We start from the raw sequence: 21,434 nt of genomic DNA on the forward strand, positions 1-21,434 counted from the left end.
AACTGACATGACGTTATCTTGGATGGAAAAGAGAGCAGAAGAATGCAGGCGGAGGTTTTTGCGAAGAGAGGACTTCTTAGGTCTCCTCTACTGACCAAAGTAATAAAGAAGCTAAGAAAGAAGATTGACCGTTGACTTCTGTACCATCAGTTCAACATATCATATCAACTGGGGAAGCTATTACTCCGATTGCAACCGGCGCTGTTCGGCCCACAACAGCACCAGTGTCTTTGAAGTAGACTCTCAAAGATTTTTGGATGACCGTGGGAATCATCTGGCTCCCACCTTTGCTCTTGACGATGACGAGACAGTTATCTTCAGATTGTTTTGTGACGCTCCACCGATTTTGGCAACCACTGCTTCTTGGGACTCTCCACTGGGACGCAACGAGCTAGGCATTACGGAGACCTCAGAGCCCTTCGTCTCAGTCGCGCAGTTTCCAGCCAGCGTCATCAGACGTCCCAGCCCTGAGCTCGATTGTGGCGATGAGGTTCTCCAGCCTGCACATCCAGGCAAGTATTCTTTTTCTTCGAGAACTTTTCCCTTGTGTGATAAAGTTTCACCCAGCTACAGATCCCGCCGTATCCAGCTACAGATACGACTGTTTAGTAGCTCCCGCTGCCCGTTTTTAAAAACAAAATTGAATGATGCCACCGAAGATATCGGATCTACAATCGCCTCTGCTATCGTCGCTATTTAGATCGCACACAATCTGACCTTCGCCGTAATCCAAAAACGTTCTGGAAGTTCGTTAACTCCAAAAGGAAGGAGTCTGGTCTACCTGCGGTGCTTCATTTGAACGACAGAACCGCCGAATCTTCTGCCGAGAAATGTAACCTCTTTGCCAATCACTTTTCCAGTGTTTTCCCAATCCAATAGTTAAGTACAGATCAAATCAATGCAGCGGTAACATTATTACCCAGAGATGTGTTAGACCTTGACATCTTCGCTATTACCTAAGAAATGGTTCTTGATGCTATCAATAATTTGAAGTTTTCTACCTCAACCGGTAAAGATGGCATACCTTCGTGCGTTTTAAAAAGATGTAGCGCCGTACTGGTAAAGCCACTCACTCACATATTCAACCTGTCTTTCGAACAACAAAAATTTCCTGCCAGCTGGAAGAGATCATTCATGAGCCCTATCTTTAAAAAAGGTGACAAACAGGACGTGCGTAATTACCGAGGTGTCACGTCGCTAGCTGCCTGCTCAAAGGTTTTGGAGAGGATCGTCAACGATGCAATGTTTTCTTCGTGCCGGAGTTGTATTTCTGAAAATCAGCATGGATTTTTTCCCAAAAGATCAGTAACGTCAAATCTGGCAGTTTTCACATCATTCTGTTTATCCAATATCGATGGCGGCAAGCAAATTGATGCCATATATACTGACATTACTGCCGCGTTTGATTCAGTCAATCACGAAATTTTGCTTTAGAAGCTACAACATTTAGGATTTTCCGAAAGACTGTGTGTATGGATCAGGAGCTACCTAACAAACCGTCGTTTAGCTGTCAGAATTGGCTCTGCTGAATCAATCGACTTCATTCCAACTTCAGGGGTACCACAAGGCAGTAATTTGGGCCCATTACTGTTCACGCTGTTCTGCAATGATATTAACATGCTTCTTCTTGGATGTGGAGTACTCCTGTATGTGGATGATCTGAAAATATTTCTAACCATAAACAGCCTAACTGATTGCCACGAATTACAACAATACCTCGATACAGTAGTGAACTGGTGTGCAGTCAACCTTCTAGTTTTGAGTGTTGCTAAGTGTTGTATCATAACATTTGGACGCAGGAAACAACCTTTCGTGCACGATTATAATATTCTGGGCGAACAATTGCATCGTGTAGACCAAATTAAAGATCTTGGTGTTATTCTAGACAGTCATATGACTTTCAAGCACCACTACTCTGCAACTATCGAGAAAGCTAACCGGATGCTGGGATTTATCTTACGTTTGAGCAAAGAATTCACTGATCCTGTCTGCCTGCGAGCTCTATACTGCTGTTTGGTTCGTTCAACATTAGAATCTGCAAGCCTAGTGTGGTGGCCATTTGAAGCTGTGTGGATTGCGCGTTTCGAAGCAATTCAAAGAAGATTCGTACGACAGGCTCTTCGGGAATTGCCTTGGGAGAACCCTCTTAACCTGCCACCGTATGCTCAGCGTTGTGCCCTACTGGGACTTCACACACTCTCGGATCGTCATGCCATCGGCCAGTCACTGTTCGTGGCGAAGGTTTTACGAAATGAAATCGATTGTTCATGGCTTCTTTCTCGATGTAATATCTATGCCCCTGAAAGAGCTCTGCGAAATCGTGACTGGCTTTCACTAGAATCAAGAAGCACTCGGTATGGTAGTAACGACCCTTTACGTTCCGCAAAAATAAGCTTTCTACGTTTTTATACGCTTTTTGACTTCAATGTATGTACAACAACCTTTAAACGACGGATTGAATCTTATTTAAGTGACGAATTGAGAAATAATAACACTAGTTTACAAAATTTAAAAAAAATCGTGAACTTGATTAACTGACCAACATTTTTAATGTAAAATCGGGCGCTGAATCCGAAAATGAAATTCAAAAAAATCTCAGTAGAACCGTTTTTGAGTTATGCTACAACTTTGAAATTTCGGAAAAATTAAAAAAGTTCTTGTACTTAGATTAATGTATCTCGGACGGCACAACAGTAATTTGAAATCCCTCTTTTGCAAATTGAAGGTGAATAAGTTTTCTATCGATCATCTGAACACTGTTTTTGCATTTGACCAACAGTATTGTTGATATTAGTGACTTTATGAGAAAAAAAATTATGAAAAACGCATTTTTTTAGAGAAAATTTTGTTTCAACGAATGTTTTAGGCTAGATGGTAGCATTTAAAAAATCTGAATTTCTTTTGCGCTTGAATGTCTATTTAAAACAAAGATTTCAAGTGGTTATTTATCAAAATCGGTTTAAAATTGAAGAAGTAATGGCTACTTTACCATAATAGTATTTTTTTTGTAGTTTTTCATAATTTAACGAACCGCAGTACACTTATCATAGTATAGGAAGAATGAAACATGATAAATCTCACTCGCTCCAAGTCAAAATTATTTATTAGCTTACCAGAAGGTCACATGCCAAGTTTCAGGAAGATCTGACCATAGGGAGAGGTTGTTTGAGTCTCAAACGTGAATAAAATTTTGAGGTATTTTGCCCGGAAGGAACGAAAAATACTGGTTTTTCATCAATAACTTCTTACATCACTAGCTGATTATTTTTTATGGTTGATTTTCTTAAAGCCTAATTTGAGACAAATATTTCACCCGAAGACTGTAACTCGATTGGATTTGAAACAGAAAAGTTATTGCGGTTCAAAGATTGTATTTTGGTCGGAAATTCTCGTATAAAACGCAATGCGTAAAAAGTACTCATTGCGTGTTGGACAAAATTTGCGGCCTTTGAACCGCAATAACTTTTCTGTTTCAAATCCAATCGAGTTACAGTCTTCGGGTGAAATATTTGTCTCAACTTAGGCTTTAAGAAAATCAACCATAAAAAACAATCAACTAGTGATGTAAGAAGTTATTGATGAAAAACCAGTATTTTTCGTTCCTTCCGGGCAAAATACCTCAAAATTTTATTCACGTTTGAGACTTAAGCAACCCCTCCCTATGGTCAGATCTTCCTGAAACTTGGCATGTGACCTTCTGGTAAACTAATAAATAATTTTGACTTGGAGCGAGTGAGATTTATCATGTTTCATTCTTCCTATACTATGATAAGTGTACTGCGGTTCGTTAAATTATGAAAAACTACAAAAAAATACTATTATGGTAAAGTAGCCATTACTTCTTCAATTTTAAACCGATTTTGATAAATAACCACTTGAAATCTTTGTTTTAAATAGACATTTAAGCGCAAAAGAAATTCAGATTTTTTAAATGCTACCATCGAGTCTAAAACATTCGTTGAAACAAAATTTTCTCTAAAAAAATGCGTTTTTTATAATTTTTTTTCTCATAAAGTCACTTATATCAACAATACTGTTGGTCAAACGCAAAAACAGTGTTCAGATGATCGATAGAAAACTTATTCACCTTCAATATGCAAAAGAGGGATTTCAAATTACTGTTATGCCGTCCGAGATATTTTAATCTTAGTACAAGAACTTTTTTAATTTTTCCGAAATTTCATATTTGGAGCATAACTCAAAAACGGTTCTACTGAGATTTTTTTGAATTTCATTTTCGGATTCAGCGCCCGATTTTACATTAAAAATGTTGGTCAGTTTACTGAGTTCAAAAATGCTGTAAACTAGTGTAATTAGAAACATCATCGTTCGTGCAATGTAACTTTTATGTAACCTTAAATTAAGTATATCATTAAGACAACTATGTCAGATGGTTTATAAAACAATAAAACAATAAAACAATTACCAAGGAGACGGGAAGAAGCCCTGCCGCAGATGAGTCCACTGAAAATCTCAGTGATTCCCAGCAAGAGGATCAGGTCTCTGTTGAAGGAAGAGGTGCACCGAAGGTCATCAAAAAGTATGGCCTGTTAGAGACAGTTGACATGGTCGACAAAATACGGAGACGTGAAAGCACTAACGTGCTTCGCATCAAACTTGGTTGCTTCTCAAGGGTTTTCCAAGGAGTGAAGGCCGAGGAAAACCACAAAAACAGATCGGGACTCCCCGATTGTATACGACCCGCCCAGGAAAAGGCAGGAACCGGACTATGAGGATGCCGATGGAGGAAACAGTGCCGGAAGCTGGCGGAAAGTTCAACATGTTTTTGGAGAGTTGTGCGCTTGATTTAATGAATCTTTTCGCCTGAGTTGCTACCTCTACTGTTCTCCAGTTGGAGACAATAGTGGTTCTTTCCCAGTTCTTGAGTGCCATATTCAAGGCACTCCTCGATACTCCGCAGAAAGGTTCAGGTCCAATTAACAGGATCCTTCCCTAGCTAGCTGGTCTGCTTCTTCGTTCCCTAGGATACCGCAGTGACCTGGAACCCAGAATAAAAATAATCTGTTCCGTATGGCCAGGTTCTTTAGTGAAACAATACACCCCCATACTAGCTTGGAGTAACATGTGAACGTACTTAGTGCTTAACGTACTAAAAACGTATTTGTGTATCGTATCCTCTTTTCAAACAGGCTAAACTCCATTCAAGAATTGCTTGAACTTCTGCTTGGAATACTGATGGCCAGCGCTTTGACCTGTGCTTGCAATGCTATGTATAATGAGGTGTTAACGTTGAAACTACCATCTGCACGTCTAGATAGTCGGATTGGCTGACGATATCGTGCTATTGATCACCGGCGTAACAACCGAGGAGGTTGAAGACCTTGCAACGGTGTCCGTAGAAAGGGTTGGCATCTGGATGGAGAGAGTTAAGCTTCAGATAGCTCACCATAAAACCGAAGTTCTGCTCGTGGCTAATAAAAGAGTTGTGCCGCACATGGAGATTACTGTTGGATGGCACACGACATCTTCGAAACAGCAGCTGAAATATCTCCTTGGAGTAATGGTCGACAATCGCTTAAGTTTTGGTGCGCATTTCAAATACTGTTGTGAAAACGCATCAAAAGTCATCGATTCATTGGCCAGGATTTTGCCGAAATGCCATGGTCACAAATAGTATCAAGCACTGTCGAAACTACGATACGGAGAAGCGGCCTTGAGCTCAGCCATAAAGGTAAAGCGAAACAGATTCAAATTACGGAGCTCACATCGGCTGATAGCCAAGCGAGTTTCCTGTGCCTACAGGGCCATATCAGCAGATGCAGCTTTTGTATCGCGGGCATTATTCCCATCGACATAACTCTGGTGGAGTACAAGGAATGTTACGATGCAAGAGCTGTTAGAGGAGTGCGTAAAGCTGGCGTAAGTGGCAGGAGCAATGGGACGCATCGAATAACGCAAGTTGGACGTATTGACTATTCCCGCGACTTTCAGACTGGGTAAATAGGAATTCTGGAGAGGTCAACTTCTATCTGACGCAGTTTCTTTCGGGTCATGGTACTTTAAGCAATACCTTCATCGGGTTAAGCTTATCAGCTCACCATATTGCCCGGAATGCGTAGATACGGAGGAATCGGCAGAACCCAACTTCGTTTCAATGAGTCAACAACTTTAAAATTTGAACGCTGTAAATGTTGTGAGTGAGATGTGTCGCGACGTACATTCGTGGCGTGCTATAGTATACGAAATAGTGTGGTGCCCATATACGACATACTATATTCGACAAAGAATCGAGGCAGTGCAATCAAGGTTTTTGAAGAAGGTATGCCCTCCGATTCCTTCCATGGAATAACCCACACGAGCTTCCAAACTATAAGGAACGCTATTTCTTAATGGATATGGAAAAACTCTACGAAAGGCCTGTGATGGTGAAATCGACTATCCAGGCTTGCTCAGACACATCTAAATCAATGTACGTCCTCAGAGGTTTTCAAATAAAAAAAAATCTTTTCTGTTGCTTAGTTTTTCTCATACAAATTGTTGATCTTTTGTTTATGATTGTATACCTTAAATTATTTTAGTATATTAAGAATTCATGTAGACTTGAAATGTCAGTTGACATAAATCTAAATATGGCTGAAGAGGTTGTCCAAATCCAAAATATCTATTAAACACATTGACCGGGTTTATTGATGAACTCCAAAGCCGAGTTTCTTTCAAAACAATCATAAAAAATTGAAGTTCACTTTCGTGTACGATTGGTGACTTTGTTTTGATTCTATCAATAGATGGCTCGTGTAACTCAACTTACAAGCAATGTTTAGTATATATTCATTAGATTCTCCTATAGTTTCACAAAAGGCCGAAATCGCTTTCTTCTTTTAGAGCTTCAACAGACGATAACGGAAGCAATAAATTATAATGTGGCTCTTAAATACAACCGCCCTTCTTTGTTAAGCTTAAACCTGATTTACTTAGACAATTCGATTCTTAATAGTCAAAAACACTTCAACTATTAGTCAACGTAACATCCACCTTACGGTCTTAGGTTCTTTTGCTTAACGGTTTTGTCAAAATATGGTTCTATCACGTAACAAGTACACTTCAACATTAAATGCATTAAAACTGGTATGATTTAGAAACTAAAAGAGAATCTGTCAGTTACTATTGTATTTCAATCAACAGAAATACTCATGGAATTAGATGATTTGATTAAGGAATTCTTGAGTAGATAGTAGGTACAACGTACAACTTTCAATACTATAATTGTAAGTTTCCGATTTTTGGCAAATGATTTCTAAAGGAGGATCCTAACAATTTCCAGATTTGAAGACTGTTTTGAAATTATAGAGTGTCCCATTATGTCTAAGCACGATTTTGATACAACCCTGCTCATTTCGGATGACGTTTAAACAGGTGATATCTGCTGTGTGTTGTTGTTTACAGTTCAACTTAAAATTCTATCTATCGTGAGCTCCAGTTTTCAAAGCGTTAAAACCGCAAAAATATCGTGCACAAATGGTGTACTTTCCCCAATATTTCGCTAAATCAGTTGGCGGAAAAGTTAATGTGATAAAAGTCCAAAATGAGATTCGAAAGTATGGAGAGGAAAACAGCTTCGTGGACATCTGGGCGGAAATCGGGTCCGGTGGACAAAATTTTGGACCGGCGAGTCATGCATGCTCACGGCAGTAGGAAGACTGTCTCAGCAGCTTTTACTTATAGCAGTTCGGGATATGGTCAACAAAGTGGGATCCCTTCTCAGCACCGTCCATCTTGCCAAGGTAAGATTGGGTCTAGAGACAAACAAGAGGCAGAAGAAGCCGAAGCCGGGTCAAAAACAAGCTGCTTCTGTAAAACCAAGAGCTTGTTTATTATATATCTGTTCAATGAAGTCTAGTCGAAACGGGTCGAAACAAGTAGAAATGGATTGATCACCTGTCCTTTTCCAATTGACTTCGACCGATTTCTGCCAGGTCTAAACCAATCCGGCTACCGAGCTGGATTGGTTTCGACAAAATTCAACTAGCTCCATTGAACAACGACCTGACTAGTTTCGACCAAAACATTTGGCTCGTTGAACATCTACCAGTTGACAGAAACCAGTTGAAACCGATGTTTACCAACCGTTGAACGAAGCTTATATGATCAACTGCTGTGTAGAAATTCGGTATGCGTTATCATTGACAACGAAACCTATTGCAAGTTTAATTACAAAACGCTTCCGAGTGACCAGTATTACACTTTTCGGGATGGCCAAAGTAGGAGACATAAATTTTTACCGAAAAATTCTGTAAAATAGCTAAGGTTTGGCAAGCTATATCCAACAATTTCTTGATCGAATCGAATGAGTTGAATCTGCCAGATGGTCCTGAAGCTAGACCAATTTAAACTTTTTGGATCCATATAAAATCGTATTTGAAAAAGGAGATCCTATCGAAAACGTTTTCAGAAAATTGAAAACAGCTAAAGTTAGTCTGTGCTGAAGCTAATGAGCAGTTTTCGATCAGAAATTCTATCACTGGTCTACGTTTGCCTGGAATCTAATTTATTCATTGATTCACTGTAAAAAAGACTATAGATAGAGAACATAAAAGTGAAAAAATTTGCTCCTAAACTGAGTTTATACTGTTCATTTTAAATCGTGCTCAAGACATAATGGAACACCCTTTAGTTGAGGTATGATTAAAGTTGCCAGATTGCCCGGTTTTATCCGGGTTTGCCCGGATATTTAATACCAAATTTGGAAACAGTACAGCCCGGCCCGGTTGCCCAGATTTCATTGATAAATCACCAAATTTTTCCCGTTTTACACTTTATTTGGTAAATAAAAAATAAATTGTGTTGCCAAAAACTTTCATTTCCTCCAAAAGAAATTTTTTTTATCAAGTTTCAAGATAAAATAATCATGAAAGATTTTTTGTAAGCTTAAAATGAAATTTAAGCTTTTACAAAAAAAAATTGTTCTTGATATTCGTTGAGTAATTTTTGGGTTGCCCAAATTTTTGGTCGTTAACTTTAAAATCAATTCCTCCGGGTTTGCCAGGCCCAGATACGATTTGAAAAAATTCTGGCGACCTTAGGTATGATTGTATAAAGTAAAATTTCAAGCTTATTTTTACTACAGTGTAGAATATTTTAAGTTATAAAAAAAATCAAAATAAATTGTTCAAGAAAAAGAAATTTGTACGTGGATATGTAGTAGTGAATAAAGTTCAAGTTTTCTGAACCAATAAATGATCATAATATCGAATCTGGATAATGTCACACATATAGCATTTTTTATGGAGATTTCAGTTCCAGCAAGCTAATTGTCACATTTAAAAGTTTGTACGTTGAGGGATATAGAGAATCATTCCAGTGGAACGTTAGATTAAATAGGAAGCTTGAAATTTTGGTATATTAGTGCTCATCATCACTATCACCATTGCTGCATTATGAACTTTATGAAATTTCAGTTTTCGATGCCTTTTCTGAACTAACCATCAAACAAGAATTCAAATGACGCATGATTTATCTTAAAATTTTTAAACAATCTTGCAAAACATTGTAAAAGGGTATTGTAACGAGAAGATTGACGTATCTTTTCATCCAACAAAACTAGCTATCGTTCGCCATAGATTGACATTGACTTACCTTGGCGTCAGCAGCGTTACCCGGGTGCCCGACGGGGACGTCAGGAAAATTTGAATATCCCCTCGGCGCTGCGAGGTCAGCGTTATTTTGGCCTGTACATGCTCCAGATAGTTGACTCCCTTGCAGTGTTCCACGGTCAGCTGCAGAACGACCTTGGTCCGGGGCGGGATTTGTCTGGAAAAATGAAACCGGGAAGCAAAACAAGCAGTGAAAAATTAAACGATTTTCCCTGTTTCCTCGGGAATGTCTGTTACTACAAGCTACACGTACTTATCCAGATGGGGCGCGTTGATTTCGCAGACCTGCTGTTCCGGAACGGTTTTCCAGGTTCGAGCCAGCCGGACCATGCCGGCAGCATCCATGAGCCCGTAGCCGAACGAATGCGATACCCGACGGCCGACGCCGTTTTTTGACCACGTCGGATCTTTCAAATTACCGGGCTTTGCCGTCCGGACAACTGGTTGAGGATGAGAGAAAAAAAACGGGAAAATTGAAGCAACGATTGCATTAGAAAAGGGATACATTCGTTCGTTCCCGAACGAGAATCTTATCACACGAATCGACGAGTTGAAAAATTACACAACGTGTACCTTACCTATGTGTTGCAAGTCCCGCCAGGTTAGATTCCTATTTGCTTCCAGAACTAGTGCCGCAATTCCGGCAGCCAGCGGTGCGGAAGCAGATGTCCCCGTATGGGATGCCGTACAGGAATGGTGCAAATCCGTGGTGATGATCTGCTTCTCGTTTGTGTTTCCACTGCTATAGGTCGTCGCTAGCGTTGAGCTGCACATTTCCGAAAACCTACAGAAGAAGAAGAGCCAATTTTTTGTTAGTTCCAACTACCAATTGATTATCATCATCTGTTTCGTTTCAACCCACCAAGGCACCAGTCCTTCCTGGGAAGCGCTCGAAATCGAAAGGGTCCAGATGGAGTTGGTGTATCCATCACAGTTGCAATTATCGTGCTCCCGTCCTCCGTTTCCGGAGGCCCAGATAAAGATGGAACCCTTTCCGCCGCGCCCCTTCCGGACGCCCTCGATGAAGGCACGAGTGGCCATATCGCCTGGCCCGTCCACCGTTTTGCCGTCGTCATCCGGACCCCAGGAGGCACTGTAGATGTCGATGTGCTGCGAGTTGAGACCCAACGATTTGGCCTCGACCACATCGGTAACGTCCCCGTCGAGCATCCGGACCCCGCCGACCTTGGCTCCGTACGCGATTCCCACCGTGCACAGGGAGTTATTGGCCGTCGCAGCTACTTCTCCGGCGCAGCGGGTCCCGTGCCGGTTCGAATCCGTTAGGTCGTAGTGTGGCATCGGATCCCCGTCGTTTCCGTTCACGTCGAATGATGCCTTCGGATCCTGTGGAAAGAGTTATGATTGACGGTGGATTAGGCGTTGTTTGGATTTAAGATTGAAGGTTCAGCTTTTGATTTAGTTGGAAAATCCTTAACTGTTGCAATTGCTAAGGAGTATAACAGATCTGATTCGCAGGAGAAGCTTATAGTTGTATGTATATGACCTACATAACTTGTGTAAAAATGACTTTTTTATTTTAAAAAATGACTTTTGGATAGAAAACTTAGATTCTGTATTAAACAGATACAGAAGTTTTAAAACAGCGTTCGAATGAAAAGTTTTTGGGTGTGAAAAAAAACGTTCAAAAAAACAGAGGCAAAAATAGATTTTTTGTACAAAAATTAATCCAGTAATTTTCGTAATTTAATAGGATCAAGTATGAGAGATAACCGCATGCTGTGGATTCTGCATTTGAGGCAACTGTTTAGACGACTAAATAAGTTCGATGTTCGACTTCGAAAGTTTTTTTCAAACCTGGTGTGCTTCGCTACAACTAAAAAAAAATTATTGAAATTTTGGAAAAATTATTAAATTTTGATTTGTTTGTACATAATTTTAAATCAAATTTTAACATCATTCAGATGCAACCTCTTTAAAATGAGCTAATATTAGCTTGAATTTATTATACCAAAATAAATATTCCCAATTTTCTGAAATGATTTTTTTTTTTCATTTTCAAAACCTGAACTAAACTTGTTTTTTTAATCATTGTTTAAATTTTCGCGAGCCATGCTCAAAAGCTCCATCACGTCTCCTTACTGAAAGAAAGGTAAGATCCTAAGTCATTAAAAAAATTTTTTTTTTGCATTTATGCTCTCACGCATGGTCTTAGGAACGGTTAGGAGGGTTTTGGGGGTTAAACTCCCCCCCATGAGGATCCAAAACAGCAAGTGAGGTATTTTACTCTACACTCAAAATTTTAAATTCAGAACCAAATCATGATAAAAGAATAAGAATCTAGACTATTTAAAAACTAATGCCAAAACCTCACAAATCCATCTCAAATCCAAAATTTAATCACTTGTTCATCAAAATTCAGGACTGAATATTGAATTTGGGACTAAATTTAACCCATTTCGAAGGTTCTGATTGAATAATTCCCATAACCAAAATTGTATTCCTATTTTCGTATTTCGGATTCTATATCCAGTTCAGGATTCTTGATTTTCAGTTAGAATAATCATAATAAAATTAGATTTTTATGTTCAAATTTGCTTTTGCAATTCATATCAAATTTAAATCATGTTTTTGGAGATCATATGCTTTTTCACTATTTTGATAATAATTTTTCGAATACGAAAAAAGAAAAATTTTATTTTACATTCAGAATCGAAGTTCTTCAACTTTATTCTTACACAAAATTAAAAAAATTAAAGCTTCATCTTAGCAATCTAAATTTGAAAATCAAATTCCGTTCTTGTACATTCATATTGAAATTCTGATTCACAATGCAGAATAAAAATAAATAATTTAATTAGTGAATTTAGATTAAACCTGAACTATAGAAGCTCAATAATAGAGTCATGAATGAGGGCTCTGAAACTTGGCTAATAAAATTCTGAAAATGATAATAATTGTAAATTTTTATTCATCTTAATTAAAATGTTTTCTTCATTTTCAACTGAAAAGTGATTGAGAAATTCCACTGTAGTATTTTGAATTTAAACAAAAAATATTTAATCGCGATTAAAAATGTGAATTTTCGATAACTGAAAAACCAATTTGAACTTAGGAGAAATTATTCAATGATTGATGGTTTAATTTAATTTAAAAAAAATAGATATATTTATTATTGTTTAAAAAGTGCCAGAAAAAAATCAGAGAAAAAACTTATTTATAGAAAAATAAACGGTTTGAATTGTTCATTTTTGAAGATCAAAAAACAACTTCATGTTCAATTAAACTTACAAGGAAATGTTGGGAAATGGGTAATTTTGTGAATGATCAATGAAAGAAAAGTGATAAAAATTGAAAGATAAGAGTTCCAAGTTACAACAAATATTGGAAGAACAATTAAGTTAGTTAACATTTCGCATTAAAATTAAGTTTTAGGTTGCTATCTACTTAAAATCATGTTTCAAACTTTTAAAGATTAATTTAAAAGTCATGATCGATTCATAAAAGACGATTTTATCTAAAGAAAATTAATGAAAAGTTTTTTAATTTTAATCACATGTTTTAAAGTTTAAAATTACAAGCTCTAAGTATTTTGTCACTTTCGATTGAAATATTGGGTCTTGGAAAGAACAGAAGATTGAAACTTTGATTTTCTTATTAAAAACTATCTGATCCCATACGAACTCCGTTTCGCTTTCAACTTGGAATATGTCATGAACAGTTTGTATGAAAGTCATTTGCCAAGCATTCTCCAGATGCACTTCTGAATTCATTGTTAAGTAATAATTGCAAAATTATTGGACGATCACTTTATCTGTCGTCTGCTACTAAATTTGAAATCAGGAATCAATTTACCGTGCCAAAAACCACGTGTATAAATTTCGACTAAATCATTGCATAACAACGCAATTATTGTCAAAAAGCTAAACCCCTTTCGGAAGCTCTTATACAATGAAATCGATTGCCCTTCCCTTAAAACTCCCGTGTGCAAATTTTCAAAGCAATCCATTGTACAATAACGTCAGTATTGCTAAAAACAGTGAAAAATAAATTAATATGGACGACCTCTTTCGTCGACCCCTGGCAAAACATTTGACATTTGAAATCGATTGCCCGTCCCTGAAAACTACCGTGTGCAAATTTTCATCCCAATCCGATGTATAATAACGACCCCCTTTGCCGGCCTCGTACGTGAATTTAATACCTGAAATCCATTGCTCATCTCTCAAAACTTTCGTGTATCAATTTTCGTCTGAATCCGATGTATAATAACGACAATATCGCAAAAACAGTGAACAGTTTATATGGACGACCCCTTTGGCTGACCCCTTACACAAAATTTAACACCAGAAATCGATTTCTTGTCTTTCAGAACACTCATGTGCAAATTTTGAACACGATCCGACGAAAATTTACGTCAATATCGCGAAAACAATATTTGTCTTCTATGGACGGCCCCCTTCAAAAGGGGTCATCCGAAAATCTTAAAACATTTTTCATCCTTCCTGGTCCTAATGAGCATCCATGCCAAATTTCAGCTCTCTAGCTCTTAAGACGGCTGAGTCTATAGAGGACAAACAAACAAACAAACATACAGAAATTGCTTTTCATATGGGAGAGTGGGGAATCATGGGCCACTTTTTTTCTTTGTTTCCTAACTTCTTTGTTATAAAAGATAAAATGAAAATAAAAAATGGTATGGTTTTCTACATTTCCAAGGTATCATGAAGAATTTTTTTAAATTTTTCATAAGTTTTTTCCCCAAGTTCTGACTGTTTTAAAAAAAGCAATATTTTTTGGATTTTGAAAAATGGTGGGGAATCGTGGGCCACCAAATCCAAATTGACCAAATAACATGCAAAGTTTATGAGTTGACCCAAAACTGTTATTTCATAATTCATTTCGTTATTTTAAAGCAATTTTAGATGATGAAATAAAAAAGTGACATGTGTATGATCGGATAGATTCAAAAACCTGGCTCGCGAACGTTTTGCAAAATTCCTTATATAGGATGAACAAAATATTTTGTTTAACTCTTCATTTGGCATGAAAGAACTTTACAGATAGTAAAAATGTATTTTAAGTTCTGAATATGTATAAAAACATAGAAATATAGATGGCCCAAGATGTGTGGCCCACGATTCCCCACAAGCTATGATTTGCAAATTGGTTGCGTTTGTGTGGCTTTTTGATGTTTCATCAAAAATTCCTTTCCCACGTGAAAGAACATGACAAAACTAAGATCATAAGCGTATGAGCATATTTTTGTTATGAACTTTAGGTTCCCCGTCGATGAAATTAGCGGGTGCGTTTTTAATTATATAAGATTTTTTTTTAAACTTTTTTTAAATTGATAAATAAAACAAGCCCATAAATTGAAGAATATATAGAACAATTTGCTTGAGCAAAGCGACGACTATGACAGTTGGATTGAGATTTTTATCTCAACACACATCTGAGATATTCAAAGTGGCCCACGTTTCCCCATGGCCCACGTTACCCCAGATTTCAGGGCTCATGTGCCAAGTACACAAAAATTCAGAATTCAAAAAAACAAATTTGTTGAAATTATTTCTAAAATTCAAATATTTCGACAAATAAATTTGGCAAGTTAATGAAAGAATTGGAAATAAAACTGTACTTTAAAACTCGGTAAATTCTTTTGAAAATTTTAACAAAATATGAAAATGAAAAAGATAAGTTTTTTAAAACATTTCAGGAGGTTTGTTTAATAAACACGTTTCACCATAAGAATTTACATAATTTAATTGATGACTCTCAAGTCAGCAGCAATTTGGTGCTAATTTTTTAAATGATTGATTTGGTGGATTTTAGCGTTCTGAAATCGAATCTTTTATCAAATTTGGTTGAACATTTTGAGTTTTGGTGATAAGGAGTTTCAAAATGTATCAGTTTTAAGTAAATTCAAATATTAATAACTACCAAACCTACATATACGAAAAAATCTGATTCTGATTTGGTTTATCCATCCATTTTCATCCAATCAAGGGATATTATTATGATGAAAATGATGCACGATCTAAAAAATGTAAAATACAACAAATAAAAAAATGGAAAAATATCATAACAAGTACTTTTGACATAACAGTAAGAAAGTGTAAAAAAAAAACTTGATTCATTTAACACATTTGTTGAAACCTGCAAAAATATTACATGTTTGCTTAAAAATATTTAAAATTTAGTTTAGTTTAAAACATCTTAAAATTTGATAAATGAAAAAAAAGTAAAAAAACTTCTCTAATTTTTTTCGCGGAACTCGAAATCACTTGAATTCTTGAGGAAAGTTGATAATTCATTAAAAACTTTTATTTTTGAATGATATATTTTTGATTTGAGTTTTTGTATAAACAATGCAGAAATTTCTCAAATCCTTTTGACTTACAAAAAGTCATTTTAATAACAAAAGCCGATAGAAATATTGCATATTAAATTCATTGCACCTCAGAAAAATGTAAAGTTAGTGGCCTTGTGTAAATTATGTATTGTGTTGAGCATTCAGAAAAACAAAAAACACGTAATAAAATGTAGTCGAAATTGATTTCTTGAAGAATACTTCATATCAGCTTAACATTTGTAATGAAATAAACAATTTTTTCAAATAAAAAAAATGGTTCGTTTCAAACTCTGTGCCTATTTAGTTACACTTCTTAATAAAAACCAATTCTGAAGATGAGGTAGGGTTTTTGTATGTCAAGTTTTGAGTTCCTATACAAAAAATTAATTGAATTGCAATTTTGAACCAAAGTATCGTACATCGAAATGTCTCAAGCCAAGGGTGATTTAAGACTAAATTCCGCCGAAGGCGAGAAAAAATTCTGACTTGCTTGTTAACATTTACTTTCAAATACATTTTAAAATCAAGTAATTTTTCGTTACTTTGATGATAATTTTACTTAAAAAAATCCTCATAGGGGGGGGGGGGGGTTAAACTCCTAACCCCCCCCCCCCCCCCGTTCGCACGGCCTTGCTTTGTTTTATCTACAAAACTCAAATTTTCTTTCAAAAAATCATCCATAGGATTTTCATTATGGAATCGATTCTGTATAAAAAATATTTGCTGTTAAGCATTACACCTGAAAAATCTGCACAAAATTCTATATTTTCCCAGTGTATTGTTTTAACACTATTAACACATAAAGGACACAAAAATTCGGCACTTTATGTTTCAGAAATTAATACACAAATTTCTGCTTATGCAATATAGATACTTTAGGAACGGGAAGTGTTGGGTTAAATTTTGAAGGTTTCATTATTTGATGCATAGCTTTTGAATTTTGCTTTTTAATGGAGCATACTAGCGGCAAATGAAAAAAAACGAGATATCTCGTATTTGATCTGCAATGTGTTAATTTTGCAGGTTTTTTTGAAGCCAAATTTAGAACTGAAATCAATATTTTGGTTCAAGTTTACATCAAGAAAGTTTGATCTGAAAGTCTGATGATTTTTATCTATTACATTTTTTTTTTTGAAAATTTCATTTGTTTTTTCATCAAAGTTAAAAATTTCAAAATTTACAAAATAGTTTGGAAGATTGGGCTTGTTTGATTTGAGTATAGAAATGTTATTTTAAGAAAAGCAAGACTCTCTTAAAAAAGCTTTTTTTTGTGCCCAAATCAACTAAGTTTGATCTACCAGACTCTCAAACAAATTCGAAGGTTTAAACCATCGTTGAAAGCAAATTTAGCTTACCGTTCAGGTTTAGGGCCAATTTTCTGAAGTTACGATTTAATACGAAAACTTTTAATGTCAAAGTACTTAAAAATGAATAATCATATAGTTACAAACATAATTTAATTATTATTAAGATAGTGTTTTATTCAAGCTTTAGCAAAACTTTCAGAGCTCTTTTAAAACACACAATAAATGAAGCATTTCCTATGTTAGAATAAAACCGTTTTAAAAATTGGATACCATCGAAAAGTCTTCATACAACAATATTATAACTCAAAAAGCCAATTGGCTTGATCTTTGTGTTACTTGGGTAAGTTTTTTTTTGTATTCGTGAATTGTTGGGCAAAAAATTACAGGTAAAATAAGTCACTAAAGCCCCCCCCCCCCCATGAATCGGTTCTTCCTACGGCCCTGCTTTCACGTTTAATATGGTTCCTCTTGCTTGATAAATTCTCGTGTTGTTCTATAAACCTCGTTTGGGAAGAAGCATTTCTCGTATCGGAAAACTCTTCCATAGCCAATTTGCTTTCACTTTCTTGATCAGTTTTTGAGCTATACAAAAAAAAATGCATCATTAGTTCTTGAGATACGCAACAAATATTTTAATGGAACCTTAAAATTGTAAAGCGGGCGGGGCCTTTGATAAAATTTGATTTCATTTGCCTTATGAGTTCTCAAGATATGACAAAAAATCTCTCTTTATCTTCTTCGTTCTTCCCACTGGAAAAGAGAAGTGTTTTGAATAATCATAAAAACATCTCTTAGCCAAATACATTCCCATGCCAAATTTGTATCCATTTGCACGAATAATTCAAGAGTTCCCCGTTATACGTTCCGACTAAATAAGGATGGGGAGGGGGTGCCAACTAATCATGAACACACTTTTTGTACTCAAATACCCTTCTATTGCTTATTTGGATTCATTGAATTAGTGATCAAGTTAACCAGAACAAAATATATGGAAGACCCACCCCGCACCTCAGCCTTCGACTGGAAAACTGGATGGGTCTAAAATTAAAATCTTTAACGTATTCACCTACTTCGCCATGCCAAATTTGGTTTGATTAGCTTGATAAGTTTTTAGAGTTATGTAAAAAATGTCTTCTGCCTTCCTGTTTCCTCATTGAAATGAATGTTCCAAATAATTTTTGAAATATTGGCGGTATCCCAATATTTTTCCCTACCAAATTCGGTTCCATTTTCTTTTTAGTCCAGTGTTGAAAAAAAATGTATAGGACCCCCCTCTGGAACTTTGTATCTCCCCATTAGAAGGAAAGAGGAATGTTCAAAATCACATAGGAAATATTTTGCGTACCCAAATATCTCTCCGTGTCAAATTCGGTTCCAATAACTTGATAAGTGTTCGAGGTACGCAAAAAAAATGTATAAAACTGCCACTCCCCATTCCTATCTTCCCAGGAGGGAGGCCCAAGCAACCAAAAGTTCGAATATCACTTAAGGAACGAACTAATAAGTTCATATATAGCTATACAAAAGTTCTGTGGAACTTTTTTGCTGTTCAAAATGCTTTTTCGAGGTCCATGGAACTTCATTCTTTATCAAGTTCAGCCAATACTCAAAAAAAGCTTTAAAGTACTGTTTTGGTTTCTGTTTCTACTTTTTGGGAACTTTAAAGTTTGTATGAAGAAAAACAATCTACTTGTTACGTACTTCTCATTTTTTCAAAATCAAGTAGCATCACATCATCATCATCATCATCACATCGAGTAAAATCGTTGCCTACTCATGATGTTCATATAGGGCAACAAGTATGGATCTCAACTTTCAAGCGGTGAGCTCGGGTTCGAGGCTTGTTAAGAACATGTTTTTTAAATGTAATGTACGTTAGTAACAAATAAAGTTGATTAATATGTATCAAAATAGCAGACTGGAGAAGGCAACTGAAGGAGCGGAAGAGTAATTTTTTCGATTTTTTATGCTGCCTATAAAGTGGATTTTGAAGCTGGTTAGAAGTTGTTTGGTGATTTATGCGAACTTTTTTTCAACTTTAAAGTTCGTTTAACTACTTAAAAATTGAGCTGAAAAGAAGTTGTATTAGCATACTCGATTTTGCCGCAGCCCGTGGCGTAGAGGATAGCCTTCATGTCTTCTAAGCCAGCGGGTATGAGATCGAATCCCGGTCACGGCATACATAGTACACTTTCTGTGTGTTGGTGGTTTTAGCATTTGTAAATGCTAGCCATCATATCCTCGAAAGATGCACGTTTAGAGTTAAGAAAAAGGAATCTCTTCGAGGAAACATCAAGTTTCATTGAGATCCTGTATGTGTTTGTGTTCGTTTTTAAAAAAAAAAAGCTGATTAAACCTGATAGAGGAATGTTATCCGAACTTTTGGTTGCTTGGGGGGGTCTCTGATAATCATAGAACTACTTCTCTTAACACTATTTCGCTCTTCTTTTCTTCTCTCTTATTTCACTAACTATTAACACTATTTGTACTGGAGAGGGTCAGAGGACATTTTTTGAACTTCAAATGACTATAACTCCTATTATAATTGTTTTTTTTCGCAAACTTTTCTTCATGACTTTTAGTTCACGAGTGATTCAAAAAATTGTAAGCTAGACCCCCTCCTCTTTTCTCTCTCCCCACAGGGAGGAATGAGGAGTACCAAATATTCCTCGTACAAAAATACTCTCCTATAGCAAATTTGGTATCGTTTGCTTGATCGGTTATCGAGTTATGCAAACTTTTGTCTTTTCTGTTAAAGACCCCCTTCCCGCTTCCAGAGAGAGGGAGGGGCCCCAAACCATAACAGGAACCTTCCAAGGCCTCAAAACCACTCACCAGCCAAGTATCGAGTATAGTTTTGAGGACCTGATAGCTTTATTTTTTAAATTTTCAATCGTTGTAGGTGCGTTTCAGCTGCACAGCCCCAAATTAAGTTCATATTTCTATGTCAAGTGGTCTTCTTCCTCCAAAACGGAATTTAACAACTTTTTTTTTATTTACTTCCTATTTTTTTTCAATTAATTCTGGCTTTCCATTGGTCTAGATTTCCTTTAAAATATTTAATTAAGCATGGAAGGATTTCGAGCCAACTCGACACAGTATCTGGCATGACCATCTCAGAGTTGAATGAAACTTTAGGTGTGTACGCACTTGGCATACTTAGTTTTCCCAAACAAAAAAAAATTACACTAACATTTGATAAGGACCGATATTTTCAATCCAACTTTTTATGAAAATTTTAAGCTCTAAAATTAAAATTCCTACACAAATGTAGTCTAAAGGTGAAATTTACGAAAATGATTGAATTTTTTGAAAAAATATTGAGCAAAAAAAAATTAAATTCCTACACTGAGAAAAATGCATTTTTAAAACTAAAACCCAATTTCCCAAAAAACACCATCCCAGAATTTGATGATTTTGTTTCTATGACCGTGCACACGTAAAACTTTTTTTTCTTAAGAGAAGCTTGCGATGGTCAGAAGAGTTGTAGACCACATTTTTCCCCACCACCACAAAAAAGTCATCAAATTCTCAGATGGCCATTTTTTTTAAAACGTCTTTAATTTTTTTTTGCATTTGCATTTTTTTTTTTCAGTGGAGGATTACTACTTACTTTTTCCATCAATTATAACAATCGAAGCTCTTATTTCTTCGAAATCAGTACAACCAATTAAACTAAGCAGTTTTTGAAATCTACACTGAAAATAATAATTAGATTATTCAAAAAAAATCATGAAAAATGTTTTCTTAGAAAAAATTGTTTTCATTAAAAATTCTTAAGTTGCAATGTATGGACGATTTGGAGGCCTTACAATAACTCGGCTTGGAAAAAATTTCATCAAATTCTTAAAAGGCATTTAATGGGAAAATGGTTTTAATGTTTTAAATGCATTTTTTTCAGTTTGGGATTTAAAAAAAGAACTTAGTTTTTTTTCTTTCTTAAAATTCAATCATTTTTCCAAAATTCTCTCATGAACCACATTTGTGTGGGAATTGTTTTTTTTTCGAGCTTAAAGTGTTAATAAAATTTTTGTCTGAAAAGTTTGGCCCTTTTGAAATGTTAGTCTAGATTTTTTTTGGGAAAACTAGTAAGCCAAGCTGCTTTACTAGGTTAGATCTTTGTTGGGAAAAGAAAATAATCCTCAAAGCAGCGTCTTAAGTTTTAGTAGCTTGAAGCTAAAATTGTTTTTGTTCTTGAGTATT

The 21,434-nt window shown here is 36.0% G+C and overlaps 1 protein-coding gene across 1 annotated transcript in view; it reads right to left on the reverse strand.

The window, feature by feature from the left end:
- Nucleotides 1-21,434, reverse strand: part of LOC129753809 (furin-like protease 1, isoforms 1/1-X/2) — an 83,675-nt gene that overhangs the window by 30,965 nt on the left and 31,276 nt on the right. Inside the window, exons 6-9 of the mRNA XM_055749658.1 lie at nt 10,474-10,955; nt 10,190-10,395; nt 9,865-10,051; nt 9,595-9,768 (exon numbers count right to left, since the gene is read on the reverse strand). Coding sequence (XP_055605633.1) covers nt 9,595-9,768; nt 9,865-10,051; nt 10,190-10,395; nt 10,474-10,955 — 1,049 coding nt within the window. The remainder of the gene's footprint in view (nt 1-9,594; nt 9,769-9,864; nt 10,052-10,189; nt 10,396-10,473; nt 10,956-21,434) is intronic.

Source organism: Uranotaenia lowii, chromosome 3 (assembly GCF_029784155.1).
Source record: "Uranotaenia lowii strain MFRU-FL chromosome 3, ASM2978415v1, whole genome shotgun sequence".
Taxonomy (NCBI): Eukaryota; Metazoa; Arthropoda; class Insecta; order Diptera; family Culicidae; genus Uranotaenia; species Uranotaenia lowii.